The 24,787-nt window shown below is 43.8% G+C and overlaps 1 protein-coding gene across 1 annotated transcript in view; it reads left to right on the forward strand.

Moving 5' to 3' along the window:
- The window catches only part of LOC129345202 (ovostatin-like), an 88,240-nt gene that overhangs the window by 11,138 nt on the left and 52,315 nt on the right, over nt 1-24,787 (forward strand). Inside the window, exons 5-11 of the mRNA XM_055002209.1 lie at nt 2,919-2,939; nt 19,743-19,908; nt 20,767-20,851; nt 22,528-22,645; nt 22,743-22,872; nt 23,115-23,224; nt 24,494-24,652. Coding sequence (XP_054858184.1) covers nt 2,919-2,939; nt 19,743-19,908; nt 20,767-20,851; nt 22,528-22,645; nt 22,743-22,872; nt 23,115-23,224; nt 24,494-24,652 — 789 coding nt within the window. The remainder of the gene's footprint in view (nt 1-2,918; nt 2,940-19,742; nt 19,909-20,766; nt 20,852-22,527; nt 22,646-22,742; nt 22,873-23,114; nt 23,225-24,493; nt 24,653-24,787) is intronic.

The raw sequence follows: 24,787 nt of genomic DNA on the forward strand, positions 1-24,787 counted from the left end.
TGTTAAAAATTATCGACCTGTTTCGTTGTTAAATAATGATTATGAGATATTCGCGAAAGTACAGGCGGAGAGGCTGAAAGAATGGCTGGTTGAATTCATTGCAGAAGAGCAAGCAGGATTTTTGCCAAACAGACAGAACAAAGACAATTTAAGAACTGTAATAAATGCAATAGAGTATTACGATAGACTCTGTGAGAAGGAAGTTGGTTTCTTTTTTGTTGACGCAGAGAAGGCCTTTGACAATTTAAATTGGAATTTTATGTTCGCCACAATGGAAAAGCTATGAATGGGAAAAGAGTTCATCCAAGCGGTGAGAGCTATATATAAAGACCAGTGTGCAGCAATTGTAGTAAATGATGAATTGACTAAAAAATTAGAAATAAGGAAAGGTACAAGACAAGGTTGCCCACTGTCTCCACTGTTTATTATGATTCTAGAAATTTTATTGATGCAGATACGAGAAGACGATGCCATTAAGGGTATAAAAATCAAGGAATTTACTTATAAAGTTAGAGCTTTCGCAGATGAAGTAATGGTTATTGTAGAAGACCCAATTCAAAATATGCTGAGATTGTTGGACAAGATAAAAGAATTCGGTGATTTAGCCGGATTCTTTGTTAACAAAAGGAAATCAAAGATACTATGTAAGAACATGGTGAAACAAAGACAAGAAGAATTGATGGAAATTACTAACTGTGAAGTAACACACAAAGTAAAGTATCTAGGAATAGAACTTACTGCAAAAAATATTGATTTATTTAAGAACAACTATGAAAAGCTATGGCAGCGAATAGACAGAGATTTGATTAAATGGAATAAGTTAAATTTGTCATGGCTGGGAAGAATAGCTGCAATCAAGATGAATGTGTTACCACGGATTATGTTTTTGTTGCAAACAATACCGATAATAAGAGATAATAAACAATTTGAAAAATGGCAAAGGAAAATTTCGGACTTTGTATGGGCAGGCAAGAAACCTCGAGTGAAGATGAAAGTTTTATGCGACACTAAAGATAGAGGAGGACTGCAATTACCAAATATCCGATTATACCATGAGGCAGTATGTTTGGTGTGGTTAAGAGACTGGATGCTGTTGGAAAATCGCAAGCTCTTAACTCTCGAAGGTTACAAGAAACTATTTGGTTGGCATGTGTATTTGTGGCAGGACAAATTAAAAGCAGATTCTATGTTTTTGCATCATTACATTAGACGAAGTCTCTTCACGATCTGGAAAAAATATAAAAAGTATTTGGGTGAAGGTATCCCCATTTGGGTGGTACCATCTGAAGTTATCGATCCGAGAACCATATATAATAAAGAACAGTGTTTGCCATATAAGGAGATACTGAAAATGGAGCAAAATATGATAAAGATTAAAACAGAAGAAGAATTATCTTCTCATTACGGATGGTTCCAATATAGACAGATTAAAGACTTATATGACTCGGACCGTCTAAAATGAGGGATTAAATGGAAAAATTCAGAATTGGAAGAAAACATACTTCAGGAAGGCAAGAAATGATATCCAAAGTTTACAAGATATTGTTAAAGTGGTATACAGAAGATGAAATTGTTAAAGTCCAGATGGTGAAGTGGGCCATTAATTGTAATAGAGATATAACAATGGAATCATGGGAATACTTGTGGAAAAATACATTGAAGATTTCAACCTGTACCAATATTAAAGAGAATGTATATAAGATGATATATACGTGGTACTTAACGCCGAAGAAAATAGCATATGGGAACTCTAAAATGTCAGATAAATGCTGGAAGTGCAAGAATCACGAAGAATCATTGTATCATATGTGGTGGACTTGTGAGGTGGCTAAACAGTTCTGGAGAGATATTTTAGAAGCTATAAATGAAATTTTACAATTTTCAATAAAAAAGAACCCAGAACTGCTGCTGCTGAACTTGAACATGGAAGAAATCCCTATGCAATACAGAACACTATTATTTTATATGACAACAGCAGCAAGAATGCACAGAAGTGGAAGATGCAAGAAGTACCATCGACTGAAAACTGGATAAAAAAAATGCTGTACATGGCAGAAATTGATAAAATGACGAGAAGGTTGAGAGATCAGAATCCAGAAGAATTTTTTAAAGACTGGGAGAGACTAAAACAATATTTAGAGAAAAAGTGGGACGTAAAGGGAAAATTATGGTTGTTAGAAAATTATTAATTTTGTAGAATGGAAGAGATGTAGATCTTTACTAGAGAAGAAGACAGATAAGTTACAACTGTTATTATTAGATTGAGGTTAAGGAATGTTGAAAATAATTAGATATTATCTGATATAACAATATATTAGGATATGTAGTAAAAGAATAGAGATGTAAGTAATAGAATTAGACAGAGGGTTGGAAAACTGTTGGAAGTCTTAGATAAAAGGGGGGAGGGAAAGGGTGGGGGGTGTTAGAAATAAGGGTATTAATGGAAAATTTGTAATTGCAATTTATACTCACCCAATAAAAATTTTCTTAAAAAAAAAAAGGTGGGGAAAAGAGTTGACTGCGATGGATTGGCAATGATGTTCTCTGAATTCTTTGTAACTGAGTAAGTGGATGGTGGAAATTTCAAACAAAAGGGCTAGTCCTGGCCCTGGCCTTCAGAATATCTGCTTATTTCATTAACCTACTGAATTTGCTATTATAGCTAATAGTCCGCCACTATTCTTGAGTTCTCCTGCCATGCACCTGACCATGTTAATGTACTACGTATTAGAAGGGAAGAAGCAGCTGGTCAGTTGGGGACAATTCTGACTTTCAGGCAAGTGGCTCCTTTGAAGTCTATGGTGCAATTAGCTACCCGGGCAGCTTCCGCCACGCATAGGCCTTTCACAATACTGATGTTCTCCATTAATGCTGATTCTTCTAGTTTAATGCTGATCTCTCTCTCTTTTGCTTTACAGTATCCGATGATCTACATTACGGTAAGAGCCAGAATATTTACTTATTTTGTTTCCCAGGCTTTTTTTCAGCTGAAATGCAGTGGAACAGAGTTCCGGCACCTCTTGGAAACAGTCACATGGCCGGTGGCCCCGCCCCCTAATTGCCAGACAGAGGGGAGTTGAGATTGCCCTCCGCACTGCTCAGCGGCGTGGAGGGCAATCTCAACTCCCCTCTGTCTGGAGATCAGGGGGTGGGGCCACTGGCCATGTGACCATTTTCTCCAAGGGCAACCCACTGAGTTCCACCACCTCTTTTCCCAGAAAAAAGCCCTGCTGTTTCCTAAATTGCAGTGCTGTTGTGGTTCAAGTTTGGTTTTCCTTGAGCCTTCTGCTACAAGATAGCACCCACTTTATGGAATGGCCTACCTGAAGGGATCAGGAACGCTCCCACTCTTCTGGCTTTCCACAAGAAAAAAAACCCGAACATGATGTTTGTTGTTCGTTGCCAACCATGAACAGGGACTTGCGAACAACCACAAACATGGCCCTGTTCATGAACATGTTCGTGGTTGACTGTTCGTGGGGGCCAGCAGGCTCTCCTCCAGCCATCATCCAAGTCAAGATCCCTACTGCACCATTCCCAGAAACTTGACCTGAGCAGGCAGCAGGAAAGGTACCAATAATATATAATAGCTTGGCCCAGAGCCCGGCAGCAGTCCTGGAACTTAAAGGGGTAGATCCCTATCCCACCACATACAAAGAAAATCCAAGCTCCAATGCATTCTTTCTATCAAAATGCCAAAAGCAGCTGTCTCTCCCTCTTCAAAGCTAGAGCTAGGAGCTCCCCTCCCCCCTGATCTTTGTTCCCTTGTAACAAATTTGGAGCTTCACGCTTGAAAGGAAGACCTGCCTATCAAGCAAAATTAGGCTTAGATTAGCTTTTCCAGGGCAACAGCAGAAGTTCAGACAGAGTTCAGACAATCCCTGCCTAAGTTGCCAAGGGAATTGATTGCAGGTGCCAGACTGTCTGGCTTGATGAACAGCAAGACAAACAGCAATGAACGAGGCTTGCAACTACCACCTGTCCGTTTAGAATGGGGCCTCACAAACAGCTTGTTTGCAAACAGCAAATTGGGCTGTTTGTAGCTTTTTTTGTGTTTGTATTCGTGCTCATCTCTACTAATAACACACAAGCAAATTTGTTTCCAAACCTCCATATAACTGTGATAATGCCTTTGTTCTATACATTTCTAGTATTGGGGGCACTAAACAGCATCCCCTTGTTCTGTAAAATCTAAGAATGCCAAATATGATCATTTCTAAGTTCCACTTTGCATGTTCAATATGCACTGACCAGGAAAGACTACCTCAAGATATTTAGGTCACTTGCTCTACCTCAAGATATTAAAGAGGTCACTTGCTCTAATGAATTCCCAGCCATTCTCCTTATCTGAAGGCGGGTCCTTCTACTAAAAATATAATCTTTGTTTTATTGTAGTTTATGTTTAGTAAACTATTTCTACAGTAAGAGCTAAACTTATTTTAAAAGACTTCTAAGGCCAACTTGTGTATCATAAAAGAGCAGAGTGAGTTTAGAAATTAAAATATATGCGCACTTAGGCCTTTCCTAATCACCAGCCCATTGAAGACATTGTAGGTAATATGATGCCCCAAAAGTATTATGAGTCCAACGAGAACTTCTGTGGTTGCAACCAATATGGAAAAATATGAAAGAATCACCTTTACCTTTAAAAACAATATCCAGAACGTTTATATGGATCACCTTGGGTTTTGACTGGGTGAAGAGAAAGGCAGACTCACAAATATATTACAGTAAATTAAATATACAGATGATAAAAGATCAGACTGTGGAAATCTCCAGAGTTGTCAGTATTTCCATGTTTGTAAAAGCTCAGTGCTTGTTGTAACGATAACCAAAATACAAGTAACGCACTGGGAATTTTTTTCCCTTTCCCCCTCTCTTATTCTTGTATTGTTCCTGAATATAACATATTCACAGCACAACCTCTGTGGCTTCTTTATACATTTGGATAACTTGAGGTTTATTTTGATGGAAGTGCCATTTTGAAAGTTCACTTTAATATAGAGAATGGGAATAGATGCAGGAGGCCAAGGCTCTCTGGGAATGGAAATATTGATAACACTGTATGTGAGAAATATTTAATGGTGTCCCTGGTATATTTACTATAAAAATCAAAAACTAAGTAAAAATGATGGGTAGCCAGTAAAGTATTCCAATTGCCACACTAGTCGGAATGAAGAGGCAGACACCAAGTTGGATCTAAGGGCCACTTTATTAACTATATACAAACAATAACACAGCAGCAAGGGCCTAAAGCGGTACAGGTCAAGGCACGGGGTCCCCCCTGGACCTCCGCCTTGACCTGTCTGGGTGAGCTGCAAAGCCCTGGGTGCGACCCATCCAATGGATGGTGCAGACCCGGCCAGCCAGGCAATGTGGCCACCCCCTGTTAAGCTCCTGACACCTCAGCCGTATAGCAGTGAGGGAAGGACTCGCAAGCGGGGGTTACCAAATGCAGCCTGCCCTGCCTGGCAGCCGTCAAAGCAGTACCAGGCCCTCAGGCAGGCCCCTCTTCCCACTAATGGGGAAGCACCAAGGGTGCTCACCGGCCCGCACCCTATCTAACCCCAAACCTGCCAACGCCAGGACCAAGCCTCTGCTTAGGCCCTGGCACCCCACTAGTAGCCTAAGGCTAGCCAGAGCCCTTGCCGCAAGTCATCCAAAAATATTCGATTGCCCTCTTCGGACAAATGAACCCCATCACCTCTGTAGAGGCTGGGAATGGTGGCCCTTATCTGGGGGTGAGGCAAATAAATGCCCAACACCCCCCCCTTCTAACACCTTCTGGATAGCCCGATTGGCTTTCATTCTAGCCCGCTCAATGGCCTGATGGCTCGCAGCCTCCCTCCATACCATGCGAGGGATCATAGCTGATGACATGATCAGCACCCCTGGCCAACAGTCAGGTGCAGATCAGACTGTGCCTGCGCTGACAGAGCCTTGCCTTGCATCAATCCAAGGTCATTGCCACCCAAATGAACAACTAAAATGTGAGGGGGGACATCCCTCCCTGCTCCAAACAACAGGGGCAACAGGCCCGGCCACCTGAGGCCCCAGCGACCTTGCCACTCAACCATGGCCCCAGCACTCAGTCCCAGCTGGGACCCGACAGACGTTCGTCTCGCTTGATGGGCCGCCCAAAAAACATAACTGTGCCCGCAGATCAGGATCCTCTGCCTTCCACCGCGTTCCGCTGGACCTAAGAAAACAATCCATTAGCAACGTTCAACCTGAGAAAGAGGATGAACATAAGAACAGTAGGCAGTAGACCTCCACCTGCCCACCCGCTGAATCACCTGGGCCGGATACCCCATAGCCGCCGCAGTAGAAGCAGCTCCAATTCTAAACGAATGGGTATCGAAATTCACTCCACTCAAGCCCAAGTTGGACAAAGCACGCTTCGTCACCGTCCAAAACTGGTAACAGGTCAATGGCGTACCATCCTGATGCACAAACAAACAGCCGCCCCTGGAGCCCCTGACAAAGCCTTCACTGGGCACAAATCAGGATCAGCACAATCAGGATCAGCACACAGTCCCGGCTGAACCACCGTCCCCTTCCGTCTTTGGTCCATCTTGGACCAACGGACAATAAGGGAGATGGTATCCCCGTCAAACCTCAGGTCCCCAGCCCACAGCGTCCTTCTTTGATTGCACCACGAGCTCACTGACCCGAAGGGCCCCAAAAAATGCCGTCAAGGCCGCTGCATGAAAAAGTACAGTCTCGTATCGAGAAGTACAAACCTCCTTCCAAACAGCCTTAAGCCCCCGCAGGACATCCGGGGAAATGGGTTCACACAAATCCCCCTTGCTAACACTCTCCCTAGCCCAGCCTTCCAACATCTTCCTCACACGGAAATTGCCCGTGGCCTCAGGCAATCCCCGGGCTTTGCTAGCAAAGGCCAGTGCCGCCAATTGACCCTGAATGGACCTAACTGCCATCCCCTTACCTTTCTGCCAAATACAAAATTGCATAATATGCTCCACTGGCACTGGCCAAATATCCCCCAAGCCTGCCATTTTCCTAAACTCCCCCAACTGGCCTACCACTCTCTGTTATGCTCTCCGCGTGCTGGGTGCAATGGCTAGCTGGATGGCCCGGTCCGCTTCGGCCTCCCAAGCTGCCACAGCTCCAAGGGCATCCGTGCCAGTTGCCGATCAGCCTCCGGGGCAAGCGTCCAGAAAGGCTCCATCTGTAGGCAAGACAAAGCGTCTGCCACACCATTGTCCACCCCAGGCACATGCTGTGCTCTAAACAAAATGTTCAGCCTCAAACAAAGAAGAGTAAACTCTCTGACTAATCTCATCACCCTGGGAGATTTAGAAGTCAAGGAGTTGACCACCTGAACTACTGCCTGGTTATCACACCAAAAATGCACGGTGCGGTTAGCCAGCTCCTGACCCCACAAGTGCACCGTGACCAAAATAGGAAAAAACTCCAAAAAGGTCAAATCCTGAACCACTGCAGTTGCCCGCCAGTCCGGTGGCCATTGCTCTGCGCACCAATGTCTCTGGAAGTAAACACCGAAGCCAGTGGACCCTGACGCATCCAATGTCACCTGCAGTTCAGCCTCTAGAAGCAATTCCTCCCGCCGCAGGGTAACCCCATTAAAAACAGCAAGGAATTTTTCCCAAACAGCCAAATCTTCCTGCATGCCCCTAGTCACCCTCAGCCGGTGATGAGGGGCTCGCAGGTGGGACATAGCATCGCACAAACGGTGCAAAAAAGGGCGCCCCGGTGCCACTGCCTTGCAGGCGAAATTAAGGTAACCCACCAGCTACTGCATGTCCGTAAGGGACACCTTACGCTGACCTCTAAAATTACCTACCCGGGCTTTAATCTCTTCCACTTTTTCCCTTGGCAAACGTAAGGATTGCTGGATCGTGTCCAGCTCAAGCCCCAGAAAAGTAAGCACCCGAGAAGGCCCTTCTGTCTTCTCTTGTGCCAATGGGACCCCAAGCTCCTTGTCTAGCGCTGTAAACGTAGCCATGAGCCTGGTGCATCGCCCAGATCCCAACAAACAGGAAGTCGTCCAAATAATGGGCCTTGTCGCGACTGGCCGCCCAACGCCTCACTTCCCACTCCAGAAAGGTGCTGAAGCATTCGAAGGCCAAGCAAAAAATAGAACAACCCATCGGCAAGGCCCTATCCATATAGTACTTACCATGAAATGCAAACCCCAAGAGCTCGAAATCATCAGGGTGGACGGGGAGAAGCCGAAAGGCAGACTTTTTTTTTTTTTTTTAAATCTTATTAGGTGAGAATATTAATACATACAACTTTCAAATATCATCTCAATATCATTTTCCCCCACCCTTTCCCTCCCCCACTTTTTCAGGACTTCCAACAGCTTTCCAACCTTATATCTTAATCTATTTCTAATCTATCCCCTTTTTCTGTAACTCATTATATCATATTTACATTCTGCTTTGTTAAACTAAGCCCTATCTGTTAGCTTCGAATCTATTATTATTAACTTAAAATCTATTATCTATTACTATCTGTTAACTTCAAATATATTTAAATTTAAGCTAACAATTAAATAAAATATCTACTTTATTAATTTTACCAATATTTATTAACTCCAAGTCCACTTAAATTTAGGCTCACAGTTAGCTAATACTTCACTTCATATGGTAAAGATTCTGTCTCTTCCAATAAAATAAAATTAAAAAAACCATTCTAATAATTTTCAAAATGCCATAGTTCTCCTTTCACGTCCCGCTTCTTTTCTAAATATGTTTTCAATCTTCCCCAATCAGTAAAAAATTCTGCTAAGTTCTGATCTCTCAACTTTCTTGTCATTTTATCCATTTCCGCCATGTACAGCAATTTATACATCCAGTCTTCAATAGTTGGTATTTCTTGCACCTTCCATTTCTGCACGTATAAAAGTCTTGCTGCCCTCATCATGTAAAATAGTACTGTTCTGTATTGCATAGGGACATCTTCCATACTTAAATTCAGTAGCAATAGTTCTGGGTTCTTCTTTATTTGGGTCTGCAAAATCTCATTTATTACTTCTAAAATATCTCCCCAGTACTGTCTAGCTACTTCACACGTCCACCACATATGATACAATGATCCTTCATGCTTTTTACATTTCCAGCATTTATCTGACATATTTGCATTTCCAAGCGCAATTTTCTTAGGCGTTAAATACCATCTATAAATCATCTTATGGACATTCTCTTTAATACTGGTACAAGTTGAAATCTTCAATGTAGTTTTCCATAAATATTCCCATGACTCCATTGTTATTTCTTTGTGACAATTAATTGCCCACTTCACCATCTGTACTTTGACCGTCTCATCCTCTGTATACCACTTCAAAAGTATTTTATAAATTTTTGATATCTTCTTTTTACTTTCTTGTAGTATAGTCTCTTCCAACTCTGAGTTTTTCCATTTGATTCCTCCTTTTGAACAATCCGAGTTGTAAAGATGCCGAAAGGCAGACTTAATATCGCATTTCACCATCTCAGCCCCCACCCCGCACCTGCGAACCACCCTGACCGCCAGGTCAAATGAGGTGTATTTTACAGAACACAAATGGTCGGGAATAGCATCATTCATGGACTCCCCCCTAGGAAAAGACAAGTGGTGAATAAGGTAGAACTCCCCAGCCGCCTTCTTTGGCACCACACCCAGGGGGGAAACCCTGAAGTTCGGGATAGGAGGGGCCGAAAACGGCCCCAACACCCGACCCTCAGCACATTCCTTATCAATTTTTTCTGGACTATGTCCTCTTTCCCAACAATCGAACGTAAGTTATCAGACATAAACGGAGCCCGAGCACTCTGCACCGGGATCCTGAAACCCTCCTTAAACCCCTGCAACAAGTAAACTGCATCGTCTCGCTTGGGGTAAGAAAACAATAGCCGCTTAAGGACCCTCAGTTTTACCGGGCTGGGGCCCTTTTCCAGGCGGGTACTGACCCCCAAAACCACTGCCTCCTGGCTTCTTGCCGCTCCACCTGTCAGACTGTGGCATTCCAGTCGGCTAGCTACTGCCCTCTTCCCTTCTGCAAGACGACAGAGTCTCTTGATTTCAAAAGGTTTATTAGAACGACAGCATACAGGCTCTGGGTCCACATTCCAGAACTTAGACAGTCCAAGCTGATCACAGGCTAAGCTAGGAATGAGGTACCTGATGAAAGCAATTACATTTCAACCCCTTGGCTCCCATCCTCCTCCCCCCTCAGAGTTCTCAGGGCTGAGCGTTTGGAGATGAGGAAGCGGGAGTCTCAAGGTCAGAGCTACAGACATAAGATAAACTTGTATACTCTCCCACGGAAGGAGCCGTCCGGCCTTCAACCTGGAAGAAAGGAAAGGCTAACAACTAATACATTAACATGGCGTAACTATTGTTCAGTATCTAGATATGGTAAAGGAAATAGACTAGACAGGTATACAGTTTAACATAGCAAACTCCAGGCTTGATGCATAAGAAAGAAATCATATTGTTCAGGTGGGGAACTCTGAAGATGAGATCCTGACTTAACCTTGCTTAACCCGGTTACAGGAGTTATAAGGGTGGGCACCCCCACAGGAGGGGCATTCATGCCTGAACCGGCATGGCTTCCTAGCGCACGAACCCTTATATGCAAACTCCCGGCACAACAGCCGGGGCTGAACCGGCTGCCCCGCAACACTGCGGGAGCTGGATGTCTGCGAAGAACGGTAAACCACATGCCCACTGTCCAATCTATCCCCCGTGTTAGGCTTAGCTGGGGACATAAGCTGTAGCCACAACTCCTAATGAACCCGATCCCATGGGATATTAGGGTTCATGGCCGCCCGCATACGGAACTTTTCATCATACTGCATCCATGCAGCTCCTAAAAAGTCCGTGTACGCTTTAAACACAATATCCAAATACTGAAACAACTGCACCGCCCGGCTAGGCTGCGCTCTGGCAATGACCCCAGCGTATATCAAAAAAACAGGTAACCAGTTATTCCAGGTCCTATCAACGCGCCGTCTCTTAAGGCGCTCCTTTTCCCTATCATCCATCTCATCCTTGTCTTTTTTCTCCAGCTCCTGAAAGAGCAGAGAAAAGACATCCACATACTCCCCCTTCAATATCTTATCCTTAGTAGCCTGCATCAGGTGATCGCCCAGTGGCAAAGCAGTGTCACCAAAAGGCAAGGCACTATAGGGAACTTGACCATAAGCCAAAGCAGGGTGGGTGTAGAGACCCCACGGGCCGCCAGTGAAACCAGACCACCCTGTTGGGAAACCGGAGAAGGCAGTCACACCGCTGCCACCTCATGACGCAGCAGCTGGAGACAGCTGGTGGGAAGCAAACCCCATTCCTGATCCTGGCCATGCCAACTGACTTCCCCCTGTGGATATCCCAGGCAAGGGGGCATACGCCCCATGTGATACTGACGGAGTCACACCAGCTGCCGCCTGACCCCACGGCCTCCAAGGCCATTGGGTACCAAAGTATGGTGTGCTGTCCTTACCCACAATATCCATCGGCTCCACAGCGACCGCCACCGGAGATGCGTCATCATGCCACTCCTGGTCCACATCCACCGCTGCCTCCTGATGCTCGACCTCAATTGCACCTTTCCCGCTGCTGCTTTCAGCAGCCGCTGCTCCCGCTGCACCCACTAACATAGCCAAACGACGCAAAATGTCTCTGTTAGTCGCATTCCTGGCTGCATTCCTAATAGGCCGAATAACACCTGCTACCTGAGGTGCTGCCCCCGGGGAACCCTTAACCTGCTCTAATGCCACCAGTCTTTTAATTATGTTTTGCTGATCTATGGGTCCCTCCTCCTCAGATGAAGACCCAGCCACATAAGGGTGCTTTGCTTTTTTTTTTTTTGAAAATTTTTTATTGGGTTAGAACATTTTTATTTTTACATTACAGTCAATTTTCCCCTAATTTTTCGTTTCTAACCCCCACCCTTTCCCCCCCTTTTGTTGACTTCCAACAGCTTTCCCACCCTCTGTCCCTTTTCCCTTACTTCTATTAAATTCCTCTGTCTAAAACAGATATACATTCTCCATTATATTAAGCAGTACATCTTTAACTCCTTTACTTATTATACACCCCAGTTATACGTCTTTAGATAAACAATTTATCCCATTTTCCAGTTTTGAATATTTCTATATTAACCTATATATCATAAACCATAAAAATTTCCCACATTTAAATCAAACAATTTGATTTGTTCTCTATATATTACTCATTTCAACTTTTTATGGTAATTCTATATAGCTCCTCGCATAATCAATCAATTTAACTCTTCTGTACATTCAGTTTGGTGCATATAAATCTTATCAAAGAAAGAAAATATTGTTAGTTACTCAATCCTCATGTTTAAACCTTATCATTAATTATTCTCTATCAATGTTCTATCAGTTAACCTATACATATCTATATATATATCAATCTATTAATCTAACTGCTTATAAATTCACATTTCTCTTCCCCCCCCCGGTAAAGTCACCCCTCTCTTTTATACTTTTATTATACTTCAGTAGTTCTCAAACTGCCACAGTTTTCCTCCCACCTCCCATTTCTTCTCCAGATATTGTTTCAGCTTCTCCCAGTCTGTGTTAAACTGCCCTGAGTCCAGATCTCTCAGTTTTCTTGTCATCTTATCCATTTCAGCCATGTACAGCAATTTGTAGATCCAATCTTCCATAGTTGGCACTTCTTGTACTTTCCATTTCTGCGCATACAAAAGTCTAGCTGCTGCAGTCATATAAAAAATCAACGTCCTATGATGAGCTGGAATTCCCTCCATTCCCAAGTTTAGTAGCAGGAGTTCTGGGTTTTTATTTATTTGAAACTGTAAAATTTCACTCATTTCTCTTATTATTTCCCCCCAGAACTGCTTTGCTACCTCACACGACCACCACATATGATAGAGGGAACCCTCATGTTTCTTACATTTCCAGCATTTATTAGAAGTATTCAAGTTCCCTAGCGCAATCTTCTTTGGTGTCATGTACCAACGATAGATCATTTTGAAAATGTTCTCTTTAATATTAATACATGTCGTTGTCTTCATTGTAGTTTTCCACAAGTATTCCCATGCCTCCATTGTTATTTCTTTATTAAAATTTATAGCCCATTTCACCATCTGTGTTTTAACTATCTCATCCTCAGTATACCATTTCAACAATACTTGGTATACCTTGGATATTCTTTTCTTGTCTTCTTTAAGAAGGGTCTGCTCTAGTTCCGAGTTCTCTGTTCGTATGCCCCCTTTTGCAAAGTCCGAGTTATATAAGTCTCTAATCTGTCTATACTGGAACCAATCATAGTTAGGTGATAGTTCCTCTTGCGTCTTTATTCTAAGTTTAGATACTTCAATCTTGGTTATTTCTTTGTACGTTAAACGTTGTTGTTCATTATCCACAGCTCTTGGATCTATCACCTCATATGGAACCACCCACAGGGGGGTTCCTTCTTGTAGGTAAGTTCTGTACTTCTTCCAGATTGTATATAGACTTCTCCTTACAAAATGATGCAGGAACATCGAGTTGACCTTTACTTTGTCATGCCATAGGTATGCGTGCCATCCAAAAATTTTTTTATATCCTTCTAGGGCTAATAGTTTCTTATTCTTTAATGTCATCCACTCTTTTAGCCAAACTAGGCAGATTGCATCGTGGTAAAGTCTCAGATTGGGCAGTTGCATTCCGCCTCTCTCCTTTGCATCTTGTAAAACTTTTACTTTCACTCGAGGCTTCTTGCCTGCCCAAACAAAATCTGATATTTTCCTCTGCCATTTTTCAAATTGTTTAGAGTCTCTGATGATTGGTATTGTCTGTAACAAAAACATTACTCTTGGTAACACATTCATCTTAACTGCTGCAATCCTGCCCAGCCATGACAGGTTCAATCTATTCCATTTAATCAAGTCTCTCTCTATCTGAGTCCATAATTTTTCATAGTTATTCTTGAACAAATCTATATTTTTTGCAGTCAGCTCAACTCCCAAGTATTTCACCTTACTAGTTACTTCACAATCCGTTGTTTCCATTAGCAATTGTTGTTTCTGCTTAGTCATGTTTTTGCATAATATCTTTGACTTCTTTTTGTTAATGAAGAAACCTGCCAAGTCTCCAAACTCCTTAATCTTGTCTATCACTTTTGGCATGTTCTCCAGTGGGTCTTCTACGATTAACATTATGTCGTCTGCAAATGCTCTGACCTTATATGAATAGTCCTTTATTTTTATTCCTCGTATTTCCTCATCTTGTCGGATTTGTATCATCAGAATCTCCAATACTAAAATGAACAACAATGGAGATAACGGGCAACCTTGTCTTGTTCCTTTACTAATCGTCAATTTCTTGGTCAGTTCATCATTCACTACAATTGCTGCAGTCTGGTCTCTATAGATTTCCTTGATTGCTCTGACAAATCTTTCTCCCAATTGTAGCTTTTCCATAGTGGCAGACATAAAATCCCAGTTTAAATTGTCAAACGCTTTTTCAGCGTCTACAAAGAAGAAACCAACCTCTTTGTCACAACGCTTGTCATAGTATTCAATAGCATTGATCACTGTCCTTAAGTTGTCTCTTATTTGTCTGTCTGGCAAAAAGCCTGCTTGTTCCTCCTCTATGACTTCCGAGAGCCACCCCTTCAATCTCTCCGCCAATATCTTCGCAAAAATTTTATAGTCATTGTTAAGTAGTGATATAGGTCTGTAATTTTTCACGTTGGTCAGGTCTTGGCCCTCTTTTGGGATCAATGATATATTCGCTTCACTCCAAGTATCTGGAATCCTTTGATCCCTAAAAACTCCATTCATCACCTCTTTTAGGAATGGTGCCAGTTCATTGGCCATTGTCTTATAAAATTTAGCCGTAAGTCCATCTGGCCCTGGCGCCTTTCCTAGATTTGCGGATTGTATTGCCTTACTTATTTCCTCGTCAGTTACTTCACTGTTCAACTTATTTCTCCAAGCTTCCGAGATTTCCGGAAGTTTGGTTTTCTCCAGATATGATGCTATTGATTCTTTGTTTACTTCTTTTTTATTATACAGCTTAGCATAGAATTTATAAAAGGCTCTACTAATGGTAGTCTGTTCCAAGTACGTTTTATCTTCTTCACAAATTTTATTTATTATTTTCTTTTCCCTTTTCTTCTTCAATTGCCATGCCAAATATTTCCCAGGTTTATTAGCACCCTCAAACGCTTTTTGATTCAGCCTTTTAAGGTTCCACTCCAATTCTTTATTACTCATTGCTGTTAACTGTTCTTGAAGAATTTTGATTTCCTGGTATATTTTCTTTTTCCCTGGTCTCTTTTTTAACTGTACTTCTTTGGCTTTTATTTTCTCCTCAATCTCTTGTCTTTTCTCCTCTTTCTTTTTTCTTGCTCTGCCATTTAAGTCCATTAGTATGCCCCTTACAACCGCCTTGTACGCATCCCAAACTTTATTGGTTGGTACTTCTTTATTCACGTTGTATTGTATAAAAAACTTAGTCTCTCTTCTCAATGTTTCCATATTCTCACTCTCCTGTAACAAGTCCTCATTTATTCTCCAGGCTTTCCTTTTTCTCCTTTTTCCAAATTTCCACATAATTGGGTTGTGATCTGAGCCTACCATCGGCATTATTTCTACCTCCTTAGTCCATAACGCTAAGTCCTTTGAGGCCCAGATCATATCAATTCTTGATAATGTAAGATGCCTTGCAGAATAAAAAGTAAACTGTCTGGTTTTAGGATATTCTCTCCTCCATACGTCTTCGAGAGTCTCTTGTTGAATCAACTCAAAAAAAGGCTTTGGCAATAATCCTCTTTTCTTTTGTGCTTTTGTAGTCTTTTTATCTAGTTCCAAATCTGTCACTCCATTGAAATCTCCAGCAAGAATTATCTGGTCATATACAAAATCGTCTAAATGCTTCCTTAAGTCCTCAAAGAAACTTTCCTTTGCACCGTTAGGTGCATAAAGTCCGACTACCAACACTCTCTTTAAGTTCCAATTACATTCCACTGCTACGAATCTAGCTTCCGCATCTCTCATAACAAATTTTGGCTGCAGCTCCTCTTTTATATACAACACCACTCCTCTTTTTTTCTTGTTGGAAGCCGCTACAAATTCTTTGCCCAATTTTCCAGATTTTAAATATTTTACATCCTGTTTTCTAATATGGGTCTCCTGCAAACAAACAATATCACATTTTTGTTTTAGTAGCCAATGAAAAATATTTTTTCTCTTATTCGGTGAGTTTAGTCCATTTACATTCCAAGATAATACTTTACACTCCATATTCATGGTTTTGTTGGTAAGTCTTTTTCATTGTCCTTAATAAATCTCTCCATCTCCCGCTCAGATCTGATACGCTTTTTAACTCCTCCAAACTCAAAGGACACTCCTTCCGGTAACTCCCATCTGTACCTAATGTTCATGTCCTTCAAAGTCTGAATTAACACTCTATATTTTTTCCTGTCCAGTAACACTGATCTGGGCAATTCCTTCATTATGATAATCGTCTTGCCATCGATCTCCAATGGGTCTTGAAATTGTTTTGTCACAATCATCTCTTTCATATTTCTAGTTGTAAACTGCACGATCACATCCCTTGGTAGTTTCCTCTGGGTTGCAATTCTCGAGTTCACACGGTACGCCACATCTAGGATAGCCACAATTTCCTCCTCCTCCTTCCCCAGGTATTCAGCCAACACCTCAGTCATCTGTTCTTGCGCTGACTTCCCTTCAACTTCTGGCAGTCCACGAAAACGAAGCTGTTTCTCCATGTGTTTAGTTTCTGCAACTGACATCCTCCCCTTTACCGATCTCATCTCTGTTTGTTGCGTTTCTATTAAATTCTCCATCGCGTCTTCTACTGTTTTGACTCTCTGTTTCGTTCCTTGTAATTCGCTGCTAATCGTTTCCACGCCTTTTTTCACTTCTGACAGCTCCGACTTTACTGTTTGTGTAACTTCTTTGACCTCTTTAATAAGCTCCAATTTCGTGTCCTTAAGTTCTTTCATCATGTCTATAAGTTTTTTGTCCAAATTTTCTATTGCCGATTGCCACTCTTTTTTCGACATCGTGGCTTGCTTTAGCTCGCTCCCACGAATCTGCTCTCTTCCTCAACTCCGTGGCGTATAATTAAACGTTTTCCTTTTTTTCAAATGTCCCAATCTTTGCCAAAATTAATTTTTTATATCCAAAATGTCGGGCGTCTTTTCTCTATGGTTTCTCTATGTTATTATAATCCAAGATGGCCTACTTCCTCTTCCGCTGAAGCCACGACCCTTCCACTTTCAAAAATGGCGATTCCCCACTTCCTGTCCCTTGGCAAGGGCCGCTTCCCTCCAGCCACTCTATTGTTGTTACGCACTTCCTGTCTCCCGTCTTCCCACAGCAGGTCTCGCGATGGTGTCTTTTTCCCACAGCTCCAAAACCACAGGTATTCAAAACAATAGTCCAATTTTTGTAATAACTTCTTTAAACTTAGTCTCTTTTAAAATACAACTCCTGCCGAGTCTTCACCTCCTTTTCACTAGTCTGTTGCAGTTTAAAAATCTACTTTCTTTCCTCTCTGTTTTTGTCAATCTGTCCCGTTTCAAGAGATAGCGATCTTTACCTTCTCTTCAACTTTCTCGGGTTGTAATCGCTGTTTCGATCTTAAATTCTCCTCTCGACTTCCCTCCCCGATCGAAGCTTGGGTATGTAGGTCTTATGCCAGCCGAATTGGCCCCAAAATTGCCGCAGAGATTATAGCCGACCCGTCGCAAGGTGGGACCTCAAGGATCGGGGGGGAGACTCCGTGTGTAGAGCCCCCCCTCGTCCGAGATCTAGCTCACCCTAGGGTCTTGAGCGTTCTTTGCCTGCTCCCCGCCTGAGAGCAGTCGGCCGCGGGTTATTTTCACCCCTCCGGCCGGTTAAAACGGCAATCCGGTCAGCTCCGCAAATGGAGCTGCGTTAGACCTCCATGAATCCCAAACCGGAAGTCATAAGGGTGCTTTGCTGATCCCCTGTGAGCAGGCTGTTTCCCCCTAGGGGTGGCCTTACCCTTCTTGGGAGGCATATTAGAACCACTATTAGGCCTTTCAACTAACAAAATGGCCACCCCCAATCTACACAAAATGGCCACCGATGCAGGGAAAACCCCCTTTTGCCGCCCAATGCTCACCTCAAAACCCTTTCCAGGCCCTACTGGACAAGCAAAAAAGGGTGGGTAAGCAGGGACAACCCCTTTCCTGGGTCCCTTGCCCTACAACCCTGGCAAAGAGGTGGGCAAGCGAAAACCCGCTAAAGAAATCGCGGGCACGAGCGGCCTTGCCGGATGCCCCAATCGGCTGCCCCCTTATGGCACCACCGCCAGATAGAGCGCCAGCAACCACCTCCTCCCCAGGACAAGAGACCCTCCCAATCGGCGAGCACCGCTGCCAGCACAAACCCTTTGCGCTGCTGCCGTCCAAACCCCTTGGGTGAGCCCCGCTGCCCCACAAAGCCTCTGCCGCCCGCGGCTGTGGGTGGCTCCAATCCACCATGCTACTGCCGAGACACCTCTCTGCCGCTGCCACTGGAAGCCTCCCCGCAGCAGCCTCCACCCAGAGCTTCAGCACCGCCGTGCCGCCGCCAAAAACCCTCGACCGCGCCAAAGGCTTCCTTTCCTCCTCCTCTGCCGCCAAGGGCTCTTTGCGCCGCCGCGCCACCCCGAGAATCCACCACTGCCGCCTAGGCCTCTACACAGCCCCTCAGTCACTTGAGATGGACTGCACCCACTGAGCGACAAAAGGCGACTGCGGCTGGGCAAGGGCAGAGCCGCCTCAATGGCTCCCACTCTGCCCCAGCCAGCCAGCCCTAACAAGGAAGGAGGGCAGAGTTGGTGCTGCCTCCCTCCTTCCAGTGTATCAATGCACGGCACCCGGCTTGGACTGCCTTGCAGCCAGCCGGGTAAGTGCCGTATTAGCACTGTATGGCCGATTTCAGATGGCCTACCTTTCCCTGGAACGTTGCGCGTCGTTGCGCCAAAAATGCGAAATATCGCATTTTCTTGCGTGAGTTTTGCGCAATGCCATGTGGCATCGCGCAAAACTCGCATGAGAAAATGTGATATTTCGCATTTTCGGTGCAATGACACGCAACATTCTGGGGAAAGGTAGGCCATCTGGAATTGGCCAATGTATACCAATAAAACCAATTCCTAGACAAACTGCCAGGCTCTGGATGACAGGTTATGGCAGACAGATCTCTGGATCATTATAGCAAGACACAGGTCCTTGGTTAAATGACTTTTATTCAGAAATCAGGTCTTTTCCATATTCAGGTCCATAGATCTACTTAGAAGCAAGGCAAGCATCTAAGCGGCTCAAGTAGAAGCTTGACAGGAATGACAGCATAGGAAAAATACATTTCTTTTCTATCCCGTTCCCCCCCCCCCAATTCTAAATAATTTTTTGCTGCTCTTTCCTTGTGAGAACATTTTACATATTTGTGCTAACACGATTCGTTGCTAGGATGAAAAATATATCATAGTCTGAGAGGAAATGCAAGGTCATAAACATTGGAGTCCACCAGATAACCACCTGTGAAAGCCTGAGAAACAGTTAGAGCACTAGCAAAAGGAAATTAATTCACATTAGGATTATATTTACACCAACTAGACTAAGCTTCAGAATCAGAATTAAAATTGGCATGGATGAATGGGTACAGACATATATGACACAAACTCTCATTAAGCCAGAACGTCAGGACTAAAAAAAAGAAGAAAGCAGCCAATGACTGTTAATTTCCTCCTGACCTCCAGGATCCCCAAGGGAATAGGATTACTCAGTGGGAGAATCAAGCATCTTCCAACGGCTTCTTACAACTGGAATTGCAACTTGATGCTTATCCAAATCTAGGAAACTACGGAATCAGTGTTGACGACGGAACAAGCCACGTCAACCATTGGTTCGATGTAGATGAATACGGTGAGTGTCGCTGTAAAGCTCATCTATGTAAGGTTTCTGATTCAATGGCTGTGTCAGGAATATAAGAAATTTTGTATGGCTCTTTTATACTCTGCTCAGGCTCCACTTGAGACTCTCCAGGGTGGAGAACTGGGAACAGGAAGAATTGACTGATCCAGGCAAGCTGCAGAATCACTAGGGATCCCAGCCCCCCCCCCAGTGGAGGTGGAGAATACCCTGCTCCTGCCCTGTGCCCCCCTCCACCCTTCAGCTGGCCAATGAGGGGGAAAGGTGGGGGAATGGGCCTCCTGCGTGTACTGCCAAGGCTGTGCGACAACATCACTCCTGGGAGTGATGTTGTCACGCTTCCTTGAGACTGCTTCCATGCCTTGCAGCAGGCCAACTTTGGCCTCGAATGGGCTGAATCGGGACCATTTGGGATCCAAATTGGCCCACTGGGAAGGGTGCATATGCCCCTGCACCTGCACAATTATGTCACTTCCTGGACATGACGTCATTATGTAGGTGCAGGGGCATGTGCGCTTTGTACAGCGCAAGGAGCATACAAGGAATGAAAAGAAAATGAGTGCCAGGTGTCCCTTCTCCCCCTCCTGGGAGGGTAAGGGGGACGGCCATCCAACTGCATGTGAAATGTCTGCTGCTGTCATCCCATGACCAGCGGAGCAAAGAACCCCTGGCACTTTAGGAGGGGGGAGATGTTTATCAAGAGCACAGTAAACATACAAGATAATTTTTTTGCCCTCAAAAGTCTCTCTATTATTAGTCAAGTCCAAACCTGTGTTCCTCCTCTTTGCTCGTCAGCAGACTTCTCTTTTGCTCAACTAGACTTTCCTCATTGCATTTCTTGTTTATTTTCAGTGTTGCCAAAGTTTAGTGTGAAAACTAATTTACCAAGGCGGGTCTCTCCTTTCGATGAAGAGTTCAGTGTCAAAGTTTGTGCTAAGTAAGTTCTGGTAGAAAAAGCAAATATTGCATCATTTAAACATCTGTTTTAGAACTTGAAATGACATACGTCTGAAAGGTAGAATAATTTTCCTTCCTGGGCTGCATTTAGATGACATGTTGAATTGCCGTTTGATTAAACTTTGATTTCTTAATCATACTAATAGCCAAGCTCACAAAATGTGCAAACCAGGATTCTTCAGGAGGGGGTATTCTCATAAACGGAGCAAAACTGTAGGGTGATGGTTCAGCTCAGGAGGTGACTTTCATTAGGCATAAAAGTCTTTCCTGAGGAAAAACTGGTTCTGCAGCTGATGCAGGCATTCACCATGCAGAACACAAAAATGTCCAGGAAGCAAACTCGGAGACTGAATTGAAGCATTTTGACCATGCATGCTGAACTTAGCGGAGACGTTGAACCTGTATGGGGCCAGAGCCAGCAAAAAAGCCCTGGGTAGAAAAAGCAAATATCAAGCTGGGTTCTGCACATGTTTTGGTTTAAGTCTATGCTTTGTTTTAATACAAAAGAGAAATAAGCAAACTGCCTTCAAAGAATAGCGTTTAAGACTCTGGGGAACCCATGGTGAGCTCTGGAGCACTTGTGGTTGCCAACCTCCAAGTGGGTCCTGGAGATCGCTCAGAATTACAACTGATCTCCAGATAACAAAGACTCTTTTGGAGGGTGGAGTGTATACCTGGATGAGCTCCCTCCCCTCCTTAAACCCAGCTAGCCTCAAGCTCCAACCCCGCCCTCCAATCTTCAAGAATTTCCCAACCCAGATCTGGCCACCCTAAGAGCACCCAGGGAAACAGGAAGGTGCGGCTGATTTTGACATGTTAGATTTATAATAATAATCAGGGCTTTTTTTTCTGAGAAAAGAGGTGGTGGAACTCACAAGTGGCAAGCCGCTTCAGGATTCAGATATTTAAACACTCCTTAATGATTTGGGAATCTTTATGGAGCACACCAAAGCTCAAAGCAGCACTTTTCTTGCCATTCGCAAATGGCAACAAAAGTGTTACTTTCAAAAGCCAGCCCCTTTTCAGCTAACGGGAGGAGAATGCCCCTCCTCTCAGCTGAAAAAAGCTGCAGGTTTTGAAAGCAGCAACAGTTTTCTTGCATAGCAAGAGAAAAGTTGCTGCTTTCAAATGCCCCTACTTTTTTCAGCTGAGGGGAGGGGGGGTTCCTCCTCCCTTTCCCCTCAGCAGAAAAAGCTGCTGGCATTTTAACGCAGCTTTTTTCAGCTGATGAGAGGGGAATCCCCCTCCTGTCAGTGGGGGGAAACCCTGCCAGCTTTGAAAACAGCAACACTTGGGATGATTGGGGACGAAAGGGGCGGGGCCATCGGACATGACATTACTTTCAAGAGGTGCTGGAACTTCATTCCACCATGTTCTGGCTCAAAAAAAGCCCTGAATATAATAAAAATAAATTTGATTTATATGCTGTCCTTCAGGACAACTTAATGCCCACTCAGAGCGGTTTACAGAGTATGCTACTTGAGCTGTGGCTTCTTTCAGCTTCATGGCCCATGCCTTAACCAAGGGCTTTTAATACATTCTCGTCTGTTTATCCCGCTCCCTGCCTCTTGTGGCCCGGAATAAACTGCTGTTTGGAGCTGGGAAGCTGGGACTGTTTGCTTTGAATATTTGATTGGTTTCTGCCTTCCCTGTCAGATATACCTATGGCCAACCTGTCCAAGGGACAGTCCAGCTCCGCGTGTGCAGACAGCATTATTACCATCCACGATGTGAACAGGATTCTGATGGGATTTGCGAGGCTCTTAACGCAGAGGTATCACTTCCGCTTTATCAACTTCAGTCACAATAAATGAACCGGGTGCTCCCCTAGGATCCAGCATGTTTATGACTGTGTTTACCTCCCTTTTCAGCTGGGCAAAGATGGATGCATCTCGGAGATGATCAGCACCAAGGCCTTCCGCCTTTACGCAACTCTGGGCAGAGATCGTTATTTCTATGTGATGCTTCAAATAAACGCTGTTGTGACAGAAAATGGAACAGGTAAGTAACGGGTTATAATATAGCACAGCCGGCAGAATCCTTGTACAAGACATTGTGCCCAACTGCTTTCTTATAAAGATTTTTTTAAAAAACATGTATTGATAGACTGCATTTATATCCTGCCTGTCTTCCATCTTGCTTGGGGAGACATTTTCAAGCAGTAAAAAACTGATGCTGTTTTCTTGCTTCTTCCTCCTTCCTGCTTCTGACTCCTATGTTTCACTTTTTTTAATATCTCACAGGTATCCAGAAATCAATCAATAACTACGTCTCAGTCTACCAATCGAAAAAGACCATAACTTGGGAGCAGACAGATCCATCCTATAAAAGAGGAATTCCATATACTGGAAAGGTAAAGAACAGTTGGGAATATATTCGGAGGGGACTGTATGGCTTGTCATTGTCGAAGGCATCTTCCACTCTTGGGATACGCAGGCATCTTCCACTCTTGGGATACGCAGTCACTAAGACTTGGTTCAAATGGTTGAATTACTTTTCTGCATGCTCAATTTACTCTTGATTTTGTTCGCAGTTGATTCACAAAGGATTGGCATCCATTTGGTGATGGTTCTTTTCGACTGGGGACAGTTTTTCTGCATGTCTGCTCTCCCTCTACATTTTTACAGTTGTGGAGTCAGTTTATTCTCTTCCACACATGCCTTAGTATTTTCAAGAGAGGATCCTGTTGTCATCCACCAGTGATGTCACAGCACACATGCGCTTTTGAAATGTTCTGTGTTTAAGGGCTTAATTTTTAAAACATCCAGCCAAGCCAAAGTTGAGCAAAATCTCCTGATTTCCCCCATCCCGCTGCCTCCTACATGGGGAGAGAAGCAAAGTTTTGGCGATTCTCTGGCCGCTTCAAACCTTCCCACCTGGCTCTAAAGGGAAGGGGGAGAGTGGCTGAGAAGGGGAAAGTGAGAAACCTTTTTCATTTTGGCTTTTTAATTTGAAAGTGACACGTGACATCTAAGCAGGGAAGCAAATGGTTGGGGGGTGTGCATAGGAAGAAAAGAGAGAAGAAGAAGAAATGCCAAATGAAAAGGAAAGCAGCTCAAATAATCATACTGGAATTCATCCAAGGGCTTGACTAGTTGAAAATGAATACCAGCATAGAATCTCCCATTTATGCTCTTTAGGGTTTCTGAGAAGCAAGAGCGATATTCATGTATGAGAATTACTGTGATGACAATTCTCTGACTGGTAGTAGATAACAGTTCATGTACGAGAGTCTCTCTCTACACGAGATGTCTTGAAGCATATCCATCAAGTATAGGGAAATGAAATGCAATTCAGGGAAGGACCTAAATGGGGGTATAAATAGAGTGCCCTCTCCAAAGCAGCCATTTCCGCCAAGGGAAGGCCTCTCTCTTGTCTAGAGATCAGTTGTAATTCTGGGAGGTCCCCGCCCCCTGCATCTGGAGTTTGGCCACTCTAATGGGAAATATTTTTGTAGCCTTCGCCAGGCTGAATGACCATGCTGCTATGTAAACCCTCCAGTGTTGTTTGTATTTGTTATCCGCCCTGAGCCTGCGAAAGCGGGGAGGGTGGAATATAAATATAATAAATTAAATTAAATTACCGTGCCTGAGCACCTGGAACTTATTTTTTTCCTTCACAGATACGGCTGGGGGATGAGGATGACGTCCCCATTGCAAATGGGCTTGTCTTTCTGGAACTGGACGGGGAGGTTGTGGCTAACTACACCACAGACGCAAATGGCATGGCGCAGTTTTCCATCAAAACCTCCAGTCTCTCCATGCCTCGCTATAAACTGAGGGTAAGTCCTTGAAAGCTGACATGGTGTAGTTGATACGACTGAGAGCAGCTGCCCTTGCGCATGCTGTCACCCTCCCCCCTGTCTTCCTCACACAGGTGAGAGCTGAATTTAGACAAGACACCTGACATGTGGAGG

The sequence above is a fragment of the Eublepharis macularius genome, chromosome 18 (assembly GCF_028583425.1).
Source record: "Eublepharis macularius isolate TG4126 chromosome 18, MPM_Emac_v1.0, whole genome shotgun sequence".
Lineage (NCBI taxonomy): Eukaryota > Metazoa > Chordata > Lepidosauria > Squamata > Eublepharidae > Eublepharis > Eublepharis macularius.